At 45.2% G+C, this 17,215-nt stretch overlaps 1 protein-coding gene across 1 annotated transcript in view; it reads right to left on the bottom strand.

Annotated features, from left to right (window-relative positions):
• LOC125367572 (5-hydroxytryptamine receptor 5B-like) overlaps window positions 1-17,215 on the bottom strand; it is a 74,196-nt gene that overhangs the window by 46,253 nt on the left and 10,728 nt on the right. The window contains 1 exon segment of the mRNA XM_048368250.1: window positions 12,550-12,976. Within this exon segment, the coding sequence (XP_048224207.1) occupies window positions 12,550-12,976 (427 nt within the window).

Below are 17,215 nucleotides of genomic sequence, written 5' to 3' on the forward strand. Positions count from 1 at the left end.
CCACTCTGCTTCTCATCCCATGCCCATAGAAACTGAGAAGGCAATGGTGAAGATTGAATATGGGAAGGTAAACCCATCTCCCCGTAGTTCTTGGGGGTGGAAGAGCAGTGGAATACCAGCTCCAGGTCTACCTGGGAGAGGATACTGGGAATGGAGCTCCTCTGGAGGAAGCAGAGGGGAATGGCAGGTGGGGAGGCACTTCTGCCACTCTGCTTCTCATCCCTGGCCCTCAGAAACTGAGATGGCAATGGTGAAGATTGAATCTGGGAAGGCAAATCCATTTCCCCATAGTTCTTGGGGGTGGAGGAGCAGTGGAGGGCAGGCTCCAGGTCTACCTGGGAGAGGATAGTGGGACTGGAGCTCCTCTGCAAGAAGCAGACGGGAATGGCAGGTAGGAAGGCATTTCTGCCACTCTGTTTCTCATCCCAGGTCCACAGAAACTGAGATGGCATTGGTGAAGATTGAATCTGGGAAGGTAAACTCTCTCTTTCCTCTAGAGGGAAGGTGGAAAGGTTTGTGAAAGTTGTGTATTTTCCAATACCCAAGTGTTCAAATTGTGCAGGGCTGACACTGTCTGACTTGAAGTCACTTTGTAGAAGCAGGTAGGTGGCCATCACGGCATCAAATGTCCTCTGTGTTACTGACTCGTGGATATGACACTCGGTGTAGCCCATGTCACACATTATGGTGACAACCAGTGGGTCTAGGTGATTGGGCAGTGGCTCATCCCGATACAGGGAGCCTTCCTCAATTGGAGCCAACCATGGGTGCACCATGATTTGTTGTATATTCGGCCTGTATTCTGGATTTACAGTTAAGAACTGGGAAATGATGCTTTGTCCTTTTGCACTCAAGTGAAATGGTATCTCATACCTGCCATGCACAATTGCTTCACGTAGCTGGTTGCTATTGCTCCCTTGAAAAGGGAATTGTCCCGTCACCATAAACAAAAGTATTGTGCCCAGACACCACACATCGAACTTGAAGCCATCATACGCTTGCTTCAAGTAGATCTCAGGGGCACGGAAGGCATAGGCTCCTCGGAATTGTGTGAGCAACTGCCCTGGGGCAACTCTTACACTTAACCCAAAGTCACTGACTTTGGCATTGCCATATTCATCCAGTAGGATGTTGTCAGGCTTTAGGTCGAGGTGCGCAATTCAGTTGAGATGGCAGTACTGCACAGCACTTGCTATCTGCTGCAGCAGCTTTCTGGCTTCGTTCTCAAAAAGGCAGCGTGAATTTTGGATCCAGGTCTGTAGGTTTCCCTTGGTGGCCATTTCCACTCCCATATATGTGTGTTCCTCTCCCTGGATCCCTTGGTACACCCTGATCAGGTGGGGGTGACTCAGGGACTTAACAATGTCCACCTCATTTTCTACCAGTATGGGGTAGTGTCTTGTCTGCAGTATTTTCACTGCTACCTCTTTGTCTGTGAGGTGGTGACAGGCCTTCTTTACATGCCCATAGGTGCCAGAGCCAATGGTGTGATATACATAGTATTGGCTGGTAAGGGCCACCTCGTCTTGGGAGGAGAATGTGGTACATTCGCTGTGACTTAACTCCATATTCTTGATGGGACAGCTAGGGAAATGTGTTGGGTCGTGAATCTTAAGTAGACTTATCTGGATATATACGCCAGGTAACAAATCTTAAACTTAGCTAAATAATAGGGTAGGTATGTAATCTTAAACTTAGATAAAGCAATGTGGAGGGTATTAAATCTTAATTAAACTTAGCTAAATCACTTCAACAATAGCTCAGCTTAGCACAGTATAACCCCCAGAATAATGGAAATCCCCCCAACCCACACCACCCCAAGCCTCCCTCCCTCCCCCCCCCAAATGAAAGCTTTAACCTCAGTCAGGTTTCAGTGCAGCCTTCTGTCTGATCGCAGGAGTTCAGTCGGGATCGTTCAGCACCACAAGGGAGGAAGCAATCGCCTTCTCCAACTGCAGCTGGCCTCGGAATGACAGGTAAGGAAATGGGCCAATCACAGGCGGGCCCGTGACGTCACCGAGGGATGGACCAATCACAGGCGGTACCGGTGACATCGGCCCCTGTGGCGGTCTTGCTCCTAGGCCTGGAGGAGCAGGCGCCATCAAGGATGCGAGGGCCCGAGGACCTCCGCCAGGGACGCGAAGTGGACGCCGCGGTCACCCGTGTGGATCGCTTGTGGTGGACGCAACGGTCACCCACGTGGATCGCTTGTGGTGGACCCCACGGTCACCCACGTGGCCCGAGGTGGACGCCGCGGTCACCTGCGTGGCCCGAGGTGGATGCCTCCATCACCCGCCTGGCGTTGTCTCGGGAACGGGAGGACCACGGCCCAGCGCCTCCCTCCCGCTCCAGGGCCGTGGGATCCCAGGCCCCGGCGCTGCCCGGGCCCTCGCCCTCCCTGTGGGCAGGCGCTGTGGCTCTGCCATACTGCGGTGGAGAGACTACCAGAGGGGCATTCAGCTGCTTGTGTGGAGCCATAGAGTTTTATTCAGGAAAAAAACCACTCTCAAATGGTTGGTCCCCAGCTTGATGACATGGTTTATTTACAATTAAAAAGACTATAAGAAAATAAACGAGGAGAACAAGAGACCCTTCACACCTTTATTTTATTTTATTTTTTTAACTTGAAAACCATCTGTAATAAAGCCTCAGCTCATTGTTTAATAACAAAAAAGGGACCACATCATTCTTCTGCCGGTTATAGGAAGAAGGCTTACAAACACATCATCACGGTGTAGAGGATGCAGCTCCTGAAGACTACCAGTAGGGAATAAGAACAGTTTGCACCTGCCATATTGCGTGACAACATGGATGCTTTCTTAGGAAACCCTTGGCTCCAGAGCTTGGTGTTCTAGCTACTAAGCACCTTCAGAGTGGGAGGATATAAGGTTTGAGAGCAAACAGTGCAGGCTGTGTCAGGACACACAAGCTTTCACCTGTAATTGGCTGGTGCACGTAATCATTTCAATATAACATTCACCAAAAAAGAAATATAATACTGAATTCCGGCCTTTTGAGCAGAACAGACTGGGACATTAATAGAGGTCAAGGCTTCAAAGGTTATGTTTCTCTGATGAGAGGAGAAATTCACAACCCCAGTTTTTATTGTGGTTTCACACCTGATACACTTACAGATTGTGAAGAACCTAGCTATCCAGTTGTCCCTTCTCAGAAATTGCACTAAAGGCGCAGTGCCATTTCCTAGGCTGCTGAGTGTGAAGCACCATCATGATGTTGAGCTTTTGGACTACTGCCTTTTACAATCTCATGTCCTATCCACAGTAGGGAGTAATAGAAAAATCCATCTCATCATCCGACACACTGACAGTCATGGAGCAAGCATAGCAGCAACTATGAGGACACCATGGAGTAAGAGTAAATCACGAGGACACCAAAGGAGGACAATTCTTCCTGGGGAGCCTAGGGCTTGTCTGGCTCTGGCCCCAAGGGAAATTCTTTAGTCCCTGGCATGCCTGAATAGTTGGCTATGCTAAGAACCCCACTCAGTTGCCTCCCTCACAGTCAACAGAGAAAAAGAATGTCCAAGAGCATACAGCCATTTTTAAGGCTATCAGCCCCCAAATTTTTTAGCCCACTTACTGATGGCTAGTTCCTTCAAAATAGCTCAAAGGCTAGGAAGTCCAGACATACCTTAAAGGTGTTAGCTTTTTAAAATATTCGTGAGTAACCAAGCAAATTTAGTGGGCAGTAACAACAAAGGTCCACTACTGAAACCTGTTCACAGATAACCTTCGCAAGTTCACCTGGCTTTGTCCAGTTACATAGTATTTTACTCTCAGTACTTTTGAGATTTTTCAGAGTTGGACAAATAATCGTTTTATATGTCTTTCTATAATCCTTTTGAAGGTCAACGCACACACACACACACACACACACACACACACAACACCAGTGCCAGCTACAAGGATCATAGATTCTTTCAGATAGGTCACACCTCCCTGCAGATGCTACTACTGGGTAACAGTCTAAGAATTCCGGAACTGATTAAAACAAAGAAACTACCAACACTCGCGTTGCTTCCCAGCTTACATGGGTTTTCTGTGGATACTTACATGACTGTGTGTTGTAAGCCTGGGTCATCAAAAAACACTAAATAAACCACTCCCCTCTGACAACTTCAATCTCAGATGAAGACGAAACTTGTGGAGAGAATAGGTTTAACATACAGTCCCTTAGTTAGAGTAAACTTGGTTCATCCTACACGCACCCTTTCTTCCCCAACTATTTTGCTACAAAATGTTTGTATTTAGTTAGTTTTTTTTATTAATTAAATTTTGTTGACAAGGTTTTGTGCAAAAGGTGTACAGTTACGTGATAAGGCAGTGAATACATTTCTTGTGATATCTTAAACCCTCATTTTTCTTTTCCTTCCCTAGATCAGGTAGGCATATATACAGTACCCAGTGTCCCGAAATCATATACAGTAACCACATGGCATAGGCCAAAGGAAATTCACCTAGAACTTTACATGTAATGTCAACAATAGAATCTTCCTGGGTTCTTCTCTTGGGGTTGGTTTTGCTTATCCTCGTCTTATATGATCATATGTACATAGCTGTTGAGCCTTTGTGATCCACTGATAGGTCTATTCTAAACCTTTCTATGTGTAGTAGTTGTTTGGTTTTAGATACGTAATGGAAGGTCGATGACAGAAACCTGTGGAAATATCATTTGAATAGTTTTTTGTTTCCCAGACCTAGTCTCCACTGTCTTCCCCCTCCTCCCCACACACACACTCTGACAGTAATATATCAAGGAGACCAAGCCCCTTTGTTCTCTGTGTTCTAGGCTTGTCTTGCTCAACATTATTTGTTCAAGTTCTGACCATTTCCCTGCGAATACCAATGTTTTATCATTTCTATTTGCTATGGAGTATTCCATTGTGTATATGTACCACAATTTTTGTATTCATTCATCTGCAGTGGGGCATCTGGGTTGTTTCCATATTTTGCCTATTGTAAATTGTGCAGCGATAAACATGGATGTGCAGAAGTCTTTTGGATATCCTGAGACCTGTTGTTCAGGATAGATGCCTAGGAGTGGTATGGCTGGGTCATAGGGTATGTCTATGCTGAGCTTTTTGAGGAACATCCATACTGTTTTCAAAGCAGTTGTACTAATTTGCCCTCCCACCAACAGTGGAGAAGGGCTCCTCTTTCCCCGCATGCCCTCCAGCATTTGTTGTTGCCCGAGTTCAGAGTATAGGCCATTCTAACTGGAGTGAGGTGGTATCTCTGGGTTGTTTTTATTTGCATTTCCTTTACTGCCAGGGATGTTGAACATTATCTCATATGTTTCTTTGCCATTCTTATTTCTTCTCCTGTGAAGTCTCTCTTTAGCTCCTTTGTCGATTTAATAATTGGTTTCCTGGGTTTGGAGGGGGTTAGTTTTTGTGTTCTCTGTAGATGACGGATATTAGGCCTCTGTCTGTTGCTGTGCTGGTGAAAATCCTTTCCCATATGGTTGGCTGTCTTACTAGATTGGTGGCTATGTCTTTAGCTGTGCTGAAACGTTTTATTTTGTCAAGGTCCCATTTGTTGAGACTCTCCCCTATCTGTCGTGCCCCTGGGACTATATTCAGGAAGGTCCTTCCTGTGTCTTTAAGTTCTAACGTCTTTTCTGCTCTGACCTTCGGTAGTTTCAAGGTCTTCAGGTTTATTTTCCTACCAATACCAGGCTCTGTTTGCTATGATGGCTGTATAATAGAGCTTGAAGTCTGGAATTCTTTTGCATAGAATTGCTTTGGCTACTCTAGGTCTTTTGCTCTTCCATATGAATTTATGGGTTGTTTTCTCTATTTCAGTGAAGAATGTAACTGGGATCTTGATGGGGATTGCATTGAATTTGTATCACATTTGGGGCAATATGGGCATTTTCGCTATATTGATTCTGCCTACCCATGAGCATCGGAGGTCTTTCCATCTCCTTGTGTCCTCTTTGATTTCTCTAACAGTAATATATCAAGGACACCATGCCCCTTTGTTCTCTGTGTTTATTTATTTATTTATTTTTGCCAGTTCTGGGCCTTGAACTCAGGGCCTGAGCACTGTCCCTGGCTTCTTTTTGCTCAAGGCTAGCACTCTGCCACTTGAGCCACAGCACCACTTCTGGCCTTTTGTATATATGTGGTGCTGGGGAATTGAACCCAGGGCTTCATGTATACAAAATATTTTTGGGACTAAGGATGTAGCTCTGTGTTAGAGTGCTTGTCTAGCATGCACAAGGCCTTGGCATGCCTTGGCAAGGAAGGAAGGGAGGAAACGAAAAGAAGGAAAGGAAAGTGGAAGGGAAAAGGGAAAAGTAAGGGGAGAGGGAAAGGAAACGGAAGGAAAGGACTTAAACTATAGTTCATCAAATAAAATATTAGGTGATCCAGGTGTCAATGGCTATCTCCTTTAATCCTATCTGGGATCTGGTGATCATGGTTCAAAGCCAGCCTAGGCAAGAAAGTCCACAAAATTCTTGTCTCCAATTAACCACCCCAAAGCCAGAAGTGGAGCTCTGGTTCAAGTGGCAAAGCATGAACCTTGAGCAAGCAAGCTCAAGGGACAATACCTGAGCCCAAGCCCCAGGAACAAAAGGCTACCTGTAGTCCCATCTGCATGGGAGACACAAGTAGGAGAATAACATTCCAATATCCGCCACAGGCAAAAGTGTGAGACTCTATCTGAAAAAGATATAGAGGCAAGACTCCAATAGTAGAGCACCTCCCTAACAAGTTCAAACCTCAGTAGCATAAAATATGTACCAAAATACCATGATGGATAGATATGTCCGTACATGTATATGTCCATATATGTATACAACATAGGTTAAATTCAAATATGCACATATATGCACACACACACACACACACACACACACACACACACACACACACACACACCATAAGGTAAGGATGGAAGAGAATAAAGATCCTTCCAATGTTAAATAATAAAAGCAGGAGCCTCAGGGTCAGACTGGGGCTTGAGAACTAGCAAACCACTCTGCCTCTCCAAACCTGTCTCTCCATGACAGTACTGAAAGTCCTTCTCCCCACCAGCCCCAAGAATGGTGGGCCAATAAATCTCTTGATTATAAATTATCCCATATCAGAGATTCTGTTATAGTAGCACAAAATGGACTGGACTACATAACAAGTTAAAATGATGAGGTCTGTTTACTGCCCAACTATAGACAAGGTTTGGGTGCCCTGATATGAGAATTTCTGGGTTATGATGCAGACCCAGATACCTCCTGAGAAGCATCGGTGGGAAGATGACTGCCAGGAACACAAAGCTCACATGACCTGACAGCCTCCCTTGACCTCCATACCAAAAGTCCAGTGTTTTTTTCCCACATAGAAACTATAGTAGATTGACTTACTAACTAGCAAATAGGGTAAAGTCAGAGGTCCTTCACAGTTTTGAATGTTTGTCTACGACCTGAGGTATGACAGCTGCTGTGTAGGAATGAATGAGAAAGCAAAGCTCAGAGCATTCACAGTTAGGGATGAATCCACTTCAAGTGCCATTTCCTCACCTATAACAAAGACCAACGTTTTCTATAGCATACGTTCATTCTGAGGATTGCAGTGAGATTGTAGTGTAGCATAGGAGCTCAGACATCAGCTTCATGTTCCTCTCCTCCCTTCTCTAGAAAATGCTACTGCCATGTTGGGCCAGATACTCAGTACCAGACCAGTGCATAACCAAGCATCACATCTCTGGGAGGAGAGAGAACATTGGGAACTCCCTGTAGAGGAGTTGATGTGAAGTTGGATTATAACTGACATGCCCCATTTCTAAGCACAGCTCTCAGGTTGGCTTGGAATCGCTGGACTTCATTTAATCTGTTACATCCAAGCTCCAAATGTGATTTCTCCAAAGTGCTGTCAAGAGACAAGTAACCAAAATATCACCCCATGTAAACAAAGTGTCTAGCTCGTCTGACAACCTAGAGCAGGAAATTACCTCAGCTCCTTCAGACTAGTAAAACACACAACAGAATGCAATTGTGATTAAGGGGCAGTTGTGATCGTGTTAATGTCTGAAAAACATACTTTTTGTTGTTGGGAGTTCTTTTGCTCAAGCATGGCAATCCACTTGGATTGATGCTGAGAAAGAAAAGTGAAATCAATGCATTCTTGAAGATAGGCTACCTTTGTGTTTCCAGCTTCAGAATCATCTGATCTCAAATCATATCCTTTTACATTCCCAGCTTCTCTGGTGAGACCATGTCTTTTATCTTCACTTCTCTGCACTCCAAACCAGCTATGCTCAGTACATGGAGAAGGAGCCATGAGAGAGGAAAGGTCTTGTTATTTATACGCATTGTCCTGTCCTGCTGTTCTGATATGTCCCTTATTGGGACATGTCCAGGAATGAGGCCCAGTTCATCTTCAGAGTCCTGATTATTGCTGTGGGTTCTACCCCTGAGTTGAGCCCTCCAAGAATGCCAGGCCCATGAAGCATCTCCCTCTGGGGCACTATTCAGTAAAGGTCAGCAAATTGAGTGAGCTACATGCCTCACTTTGCAGGAAGTTCAAAGATTCCATTTACTGCTGTGCATCACTGGCTCATGCTTGTCATCCTAGCTATTGAGGAAGCTAGGATCTGAGAATTGTGGGTCAAAGCCAGCCTAGGCAGGAAAAACCATGAATTCTTACCTCCAATTAATCCTCAAAAATCTAGACGTACAGCAGTTGAACAAAGGCAGCAGTGGTGCTGGGCACAAGTGGCTAATGCCTGTAATCCCAGATAGCAAGGTTCTAAGATCTGCGGATCATGGATTCGAAGCCAAACCGGGCAGAAAAGTCTGTGAGGCATTTATCTCCAATAAACTACACTGAAAAAGCAAGTGGTACTGTGAGGCTCAAGTGGTAGAGTGCTAGCCTGGAACAAAAAGGAGCTCAGGGACACTGCCCAGGCCCAGAGTTTGAACCTCGGGACTGGAAATAAAAAAATGCAGCAGTTGTACTCACTAGACACTGTTGAAAATGAACTATATAACTTGTCAATTGTGAGTGGAGATGGAGGGAAACACTGGAGAAAGCAAAGGAAGGGATGACATTTTCCAAAAAGAAAGGTACTCTTGGGCTGGTGATATGGACTAGTGGCAAGAGTGCCTGCCTCATAAACATGAGGCCCTGGGTTCGATTCCCCAGCACCACATATACAGAAAATGGCCAGAAGTGGCGCTGTGGCTCAAGTGGCAGAGTGCTAGCCTTGAGCAAAAAGAAGCCAGGGACAGTGTTCAGGCCCTGAGTCCAAGCCCCAGGACTGGCAAAAAGAAAAGAAATGAAAGAAAGAAAGAAAGGTACTCTTCACCTGACTTACATAACTGTGACCCGCTTGTGCATCACTTTTATAATAACAATTTTTTAAGCTAGAAGTAGAGCTGTAGCTCTAGAATTCTAGCCTTGAGCTAAAAAGCTCAGGGAAAGCACCCAGACAAAAAGAAAAAAAGAGGCGTAATTTGCAAGAAATTATGAAACCTACAAAAATCAAAGAGTTTAGAGTTTGTGTTTGCCCTCTTCCAACATTGTCTAGGAACCATATAGATGTAAGGAGACGCTTATTCCAAAGTCACATGTGAAAACAGTCCCAGCACCACAGATGTCTACATTCTCTGTTTCTCTTCCCCTTCTTTACTCTCTACCAACAACCTAATGAGAGGAAAAAAAATGGAAGTAAAGGCAAGGACAAGTATTGTGACACAGTGGGAGCCAGGAAGAATATTACAGGGAAGTGATAGCCAAACTCCTGGAGCTGACTGCCTCCACCCCTCCTCCAACCTCAGGGAGCAGATTGGGAGCAGCACTCAAGCTTCTGGGGAGCACAGCATGGAAGTAAGCACAAAGATTAATCTTGGAATCAAGCGTCAGGCCCTCTGGGCTGAGACACAGCTCCTGGTAGAAACAGAAGGCATCATGCACAAGTTGGAGCTCATAGATGGATACCCCCAGACAAGCTCCAGCATCATACACCTGTAGGGTGGTGTGACAGACTTGAATTTTGACATCTGTTTTAGACTCAGCATGGATCTGTAACACACCTCCCTTCTTCTTAGGACTGTACAGGTCCTTGAAGTTAGGGGACCCAGGACAATCCAGGTTAGCCCCAGTCTAGATGGCTTAAAAGATTCCTTTTACAAGTATTACCAATGCTGAGTAGAGGACACAAAAATGTAGAGATATCCTGTGTTCATAAATTGAGGTTAAAAGGTCCAAAGTACCCAAAGTGATTTACAAATTTAATGAAATCACTTTCAAAATACCAATGGGAGTCTTTTAAACAATTTTATTCTTATTTATGGTCAAAGGGATGTACAGAGAGATTACAGTTTCATACGTTAGGCCTTGGGTACATTTCTTGTACAGTTTGTTACCCAATAGGAGTCTTCGCAAAACTAGAAGAAAAATCCCCACAAAAATAGTTCTAAAATGTATGCACAACCCTAAGAACTCCCAAATAGGCAAAGCAATTGAGCAAAAAGAATGGCAGGAAGTATTATGCCACCTGACATCCATAGATCAATGGAATAATAGATCAATAGAAGTGAACCTACACACCTATAGCCAAATGATTTTTAACATAGGTGGTAAGTTCACATTTGAAAGAAAATATAATGTTTTTAATATATTTGAATTAGAGTCATTATGTTGAGTGAGTTAAGTCAAATACTGTATGTTCTTGCTCATTTGTGGAATACAGAGCTGAAGTGATAATGATGATTAATAACAATACAGGACATAAATATAAAATGAGGACTGTCTAGAGTGGATTGGAAAGGAAAAGATAGTGTGCAGTAAAGAGAATCAAGGTACACGCACATATACACTTATGTAAACATACATATTCATATGCATACACACATATATTTGAAGACAGCTTATTTAGCCCCTCAAATTCTATTTGAAAATGGGGCAGGAAAGATGAGGATTGGGAATATAATGGGATGGAGTAAGTGGACTTATTCAAAGCACACTGTATGCATGTCTGGAATTATTACAATAGAGCCGCCTTGTATTTCTACTGTATGCTAATTCAAAAATCAAATTAAATCTGAAAAGGAAAACAAACAAGCATTAATTAGTTGAAAATGAAAGTCCAGGTACCAGGCTCACACCTGTAATACTAGTTACGCAGCCCAGGCAGGAAAGTCTGTGAGACTCTTATCTGCTGCTAAGCATAAAAAGCCAGCATTGGAACTATGGCTCAAGTGGCAGAGTGCCAACCTTGAGTGAAAGAGCTCTTAACAATGCCCAGGCTCTGAGTTCCAGCCCTAGAAATGGCACAAAGTAGGAAAGAAAGAAAGAATGAAAGAAAGAAAGAAAGAAAGAAAGAAAGAAAGAAAGAAAGAAAGAAAGAAAGAAAGAAAGAAAATAAGTAAGAAAGAAAGAGGGAGGGAGGGAGGAATTGAGGGAGGGAGGAAGGAAGGGAGGGAGGAAGGAAGGGAGGGAGGGACTGGAGAGGGACAGAGGGGGGAAGGGGAGAGCGAGGGAGGGAGGGAAGGAGGAAAGGAGGGAGGGGAGGGAAAGAATGGGCATGAGTCATCCAGCCATGCCAGGAATTAAATTTGTTCACTGAGAGATGTTGACAATATGTCTGTGCTCTGCTGCATTTAGCCCTCCTGGAAAGGCGCCGTTGCTGTGGGTAGTTTGGAGATCCTGTTTCCTGGCACCCACCTTGATGGGCTATGCTGTCTGATTCCTCTGCAGGTGCAGTGGGGCAGGTCTCAGAAGACAAATGCCCGGTGGCAGCATGAAGTAATGAAAAGCACGTACTGCCTTTGGATTTGGCACCGACCAGTTTCTCCACCTGATACCTGTGTGTCATGTCCACTCCTGGAGAAGACAGTTACCAGCTGATTCATCTCCACACCCCTCTCTTTCCTCATCAACTTTGGAAGCCACTTGTGCTAGATACCATAGTTAAAAATTAAATCCATGCTTTACTGTCTACATGAGATTGATGCGGGAAAGCTACCAGACCCACACTGAACTCAGTATGAGAGTGAAATCAACTTCTTCTAGATGAGGGTAGTACATTACTGCTGCTCAAGCTTATTTCTCCTAACAGAGGCTGTGGGAGACCACTGTGCTGGACCATGATCATGACCATTTAGTCCAAGGTGAACATAAAACATCAAGCACAGTGCCTGGAAGACAAAATTTGCTCCATTCACATTTTTTTTATTCTTCATACTTTCAAATTTTGCATTTTTCCAAAGGTCAAACCCCAGTCCAAGAACTATAGCAGATACCTTTCTAATACTGTTTTCAAGCTGGGACCTAACCATCGCATTCTTGAGGGAAAAAAGATGAAGGATGTACACAGCATCATCAAGAGGCTTCTGCCACCCTCACAAAGAAATGCAGATGCTTCACAGCATCTAAATCCAATTCAGCATCACTGCCTCCTGGCTCACCTGGCACCGCTGGAGCCCCACGTCGTACACCTCGCCCCAGCCAAAGAGCAGTGGGGCGGGGCGATGAGCGCCCCAGGTGAGCCCAGGTGAGCGCGATCATGAGCGTCAAGGCCTGGCAGCAGGCTCGCAGCGAGTACTGCAGGTGGGGCGTGATGGTCCAGTACCGGTCCAGGGCGATGGCCACCATGTTCCAGATGCTGGCGGTGCAGCACAGCATGTCGAGAGAGATCCACATGTGACACAGGCTTCGGCCCAGACGCCACCGCCTCCCCGCCGACAGATCGCTCACCATACTCAGTGGCATCACCATGGCTGCCACTATCGCGTCCGAGATGGCCGTCAAGCCCAGGAGGTTGTGGGGCACACGATGGAAGGTGCAGACACGCAGGATGGTGACCAGTACCAGCAGATTCCACAAGAAAGTGGCAGCGATCAGCAGTGCCAGCAGCGTTACCACCAGCATGGTGAAGACAGAGAATGGGGGCTCCCAGCCAGGGAGGACAGCTTCACCCAGGCTCCACCCCACGACCCGCGTGGCCCCCTGCTACCATTGTAGGTGTCAGGTCCCAGGGGAACTGTGGTGGCCACCAAGAGGTTCGTGGCTTCCAGGGCGCACGGGCTCAGGCCCTGCACCCCGCAGGTGAGCAAGTAGGAGGGGACACTGTGCTTGGGGACAATTGGCAAGTGGCATAGAGCTCCCTGCCCAGGTTCTTCCACTGGGCTGCAGAGTCCCTTGGGCGACCCCCTCAGGAAACCTGTTATATAATGGAGGAAAGAAAAAAAGAAGACAAGAAAAAGTGGGACCTTTCCCGTGCTGCCCCTCCGGGCACGCAAGTCCCCTGGCAGCCTGCAGTCCAAGGGCGGGGAAGTGGACTGGGCCCAAGTAGCCGGTGCCACACGAGGTTGGGTCTTGCTGAGTCGCCCCACCCACACCTGCCGCAGATGGAGCTGGGGGGGGGTGGGGGCTGGAGAGCACTCCTGGTAGGGTTCCGAGGGAGACTGGGCCTGTGGTAAAGTCCGACCTGGAGGGAATCGAACTGCTTAGGAATCCGGGAGGAATTTCATTCCCACAACCTTCCTGGCAGGTCCAGAAGACAGCGGGCCCTACCTGGCCCGGGAAAAACTGGGTGCTAGTGGATTCCAGACATCTCGCTTGTCCCTCTAGCCCAAGTAACAGACCCAGGTGTTGGAGTATGTAAATGGCAACGTCCTCCACCTGGCTCTGTCCCGCTCAGCAATTCGGCCCCACACGCACCACGGGGCTTCCCGACTCCCTGGAAAAACTAAAATTAAAATGTAGCTACTGTGTGTGCTGGTACAGAGCTTGACAAAGAGGTGATGTCCAGCTTCTGAGCCAGCTCTAGTCTCCCCCCAACACACCCAACTTTCCGCCATCCCACCCCACCCACACCCTCACCCTCACTGAAGACTTAAGTCCTCCAAGTTCAGGTGGGAGACTTGGGGGTGTGGGTGTGATTTCTCCCTGAAGACGATATGAACTCAGGGCCTCCAGCATGCTAGAATCTGAGGATGAAGCACTCTACCACTGAGCTACACTCCCAGCCCAGGAGTGGTAGATTTATTTGCTTTTCAAGAACTGCTTTTGTTTTTATTTTTAAAGTATCATTAAGTAGTTGTACATAGGAGGTTCAATTCAAAGTATCTGTGCTTGAGTACACGCATTCTGATCAGAGTCGCCTCTTCCATCGTTCTCCTTCATGTCTCTCAACCCCACCCATCTCCTTGAGATACCCAGTTCCACTTTTACATGTGCACATTGAATATTATGACTGCGTTGGCCCACTAGGTATTTTATATACCCTTCAGCAAAGGGAGAAAAAATTTAGGTGACAGTATCCTCCCTCTTTACCAACTCCCTCTACCGAAAAAAGTTTCAAACTTTTTTTTTTGTACCAGTCCTGGGTCTTGAACTCAGGGCCTGGGTACTGTCCCAGAACTTTTTACATTTTTGCTCAAAGCTACTTGAATCACAGCTCTATTTCTGGCTGTGTGTGTGTGTGTCCGCGTGTGTGTGTGTGTGTGTGGAGAGAGAGAGAGAGAGAGAGAGAGAGAGAGAGAGAGAGAGAGAGAGAGAGAGAGAGAGAGACTGGAAATAAGAGTGTCATAGACTTTCCTGCCCAGGCTGATATCTGTCAAATTCCATCAGTGCCTTGCAATTACCTCCATTTTCGAAGATGAGAAAATTGTCTCAGTTTCAGTCGCCCAGAGTATACAAGTGATAAATCAAGCAGCATAAATAAAAAGTGCAACTATGAAGAGCATATATAGCAACAGGGAAAGTGTTAAGAGAAATTGGCCACATAAAAACTAGTTTTAGGCTGAAAAAATTATATAGAGAGGTCCAAAAACAGAGAATTAAAAACATGCTTGGCATTCAATGGTGCAGTATGAACATTTGTATGTTTTAATATTTTTGCTCTTACTTTGAGGATTGTTCAAAAATAGAGTTTGGATGTTGAAGTATTTCAAAGTTTAATCTCTGTTTTCTTCTCTTTCTCCTTTTCATTATTTCTTTATTCTATTCTTTTTCTTGTTTTGCATGTGTGAATGTGCACAGATGCTGCTACTAGGGATGGAACTCAGGGCCTGGGTACTATGCCTTTGGTTTTTCAGTCAAGGCTGGTGCTCTACCATTTGAGACACAGCTCCACTTCTGGCTTTTTGTTGGTTAATTGCAGATTAAAAGTCTCTAGCATTTGTCTGTCCAGGCTGGCTTCAAATGTCAATCGTCAGATCTCAGCCTCCTGAATGCCTAGGATCACAGCCATGAGCCATCAGAGCCCAGCTCCACTTTCTTTTCAATGATTCATTTCATTGTGTTAATTTTCTCAGAAGCTTCCAGAATCCAGCTGCTCTGGGACCAATATCAAACCATGTTCCCCAACACTTCTGCTCTGAGTGTGTCAACTTTTCCCTCTTCCAACCCAGCTGTTGACAGGCATTCTCACTGCAGTTATGCCAGGCTGCCTGGAGATCCAGCCCTCACTCCATCCACGAGCTCCTTCTCAACACCTAACGGAACATCCCTACATTTTCCTGTAAGTCTTTCCTGGACACCATTTCCCCCAGTTTCTAACCTTATCATCAATATAAACGTCTTGTAAAGGCCAAATGTTTTTACTTTGACTCCTTTGCAAGTTGGTTTTTATGTCTTCTGAGTGTGCTGTCATGTTTGTGTAAGCTAAGGGCTGTTGTGTCTGGTGTGTAGAGTGTAGAATGTGCGGGCTTGTGAGCACATGAGGAAGGAAGAGGAAGGCCATTGGTGGAGTGTCCTAATTTCAGAAAAGATTGCCCAGGCGCCATGGGCAGGGCCACTGGGAAAACAGGGGCAGCCAGCCAGTCACTCCACCTGCTGCAGCCTACACAGCCTTCTGTAGTCTTCTACTGGGCAGAGTGTAGAGCCCACTGGTTCTCCTGAGCACTCACATGGCCAGATAGTTATATTCTTTTTATATATTCCACTCTTGGAACAAAAGCAATGCAGCTTTCGACTGGTTTTATTATGCACTTTAAATAAAACTCTGAAGCTGGGCATTCATGCCTGTAATCCTAGCAAGAAAATCCATGACACTTTTATTGCTGATAATCACACACACACACACACCACTCACACACACACTCACACACACGAGAGAGAGAGTGAGAGAGAGACAATCCAGAAGTGGAGCTGTATCTCAAGTACAAGAGGGCTAACTCTGAGCAAAAAAAGCTCAGGGACGCTGCTGTGGCCCTGAGGTCAATCCCTAGGATGGGTACCCACACACACACATACACTCACACGAGGCAATTATACTTGCCGTGAGACTGTTATGGAACTAAAATAGAGCCACTATCTCAGTGTTAAGTAAGAGTTCAGTAAAAATGACTAGCCCCTCATGGTATTTTATAATATAGATAGATAGATAGATAGATAGATAGATAGATAGATAGATAGATAGATAGATAGATGATAGATAGACAGATACATAATATATAGATCATAGTTAAAGCCAGCCTGGGCAGAAAAGTTCCTGTGAGACTCTTATCCAATTAACCACTACAAACCAGAAGTGAATCTATGGCTTAAAGTGGTAGAACACTAGCCTTGAGCAAAAGAGCTCATGATAGTGCATAGGCCCTGAGTTCAAGCCCCACAGTCAACAAAATACTACTAATAATGACCATCCCTATTCTTTTAATTTACTTTTATTGTAAAGGTGATGTACAGAGAGGCTACAGTTAGGCAAATAAGGTAATGAGTACATTTCTTGTTCCACATTGTTACCCTCTCCTTTGTTTATCTCAGGCCCCCTGAATCCCCCCCGCCCCCACATGTTATAAGATTCATTTCCAACATAGTGTCTTGGAGTATCACTGTTGTATTGGTTCACTCTTTTTCCTTTGTCTCACTATTTTGTTATTCCCCTTCCCTTCTCTAAATCAGACAAATGTATATACAAGACACAGGTTACCAAAATCAAAAAGAGTGACAAGGGGATAAGCCAAAGGGGGAGGGGGGAAAGAAAGAAAGAAAAAAAGAAATAACTTACACAGTACATTAAAAAAAAAACACCCTCTTGTTTCCATATTTGGAGTTCATTTCCATTAACATCATTTCATATGGTCATATGTACCTAGCCATTGAACTATTGTGATCCTCTTCTAGGACTATCCTAGACATATACTAATTATTACAAATCAAGGAAACCATAGAGCCTATGTCTCTTTGGGTCTGGCTTTCATCACTTAGTATGCTTTTTTCCACGTTTTTCCATTTCCTTAT

This window comes from Perognathus longimembris, chromosome 19 (genome assembly GCF_023159225.1).
Source record: "Perognathus longimembris pacificus isolate PPM17 chromosome 19, ASM2315922v1, whole genome shotgun sequence".
Classification (NCBI taxonomy): Eukaryota; Metazoa; Chordata; class Mammalia; order Rodentia; family Heteromyidae; genus Perognathus; species Perognathus longimembris.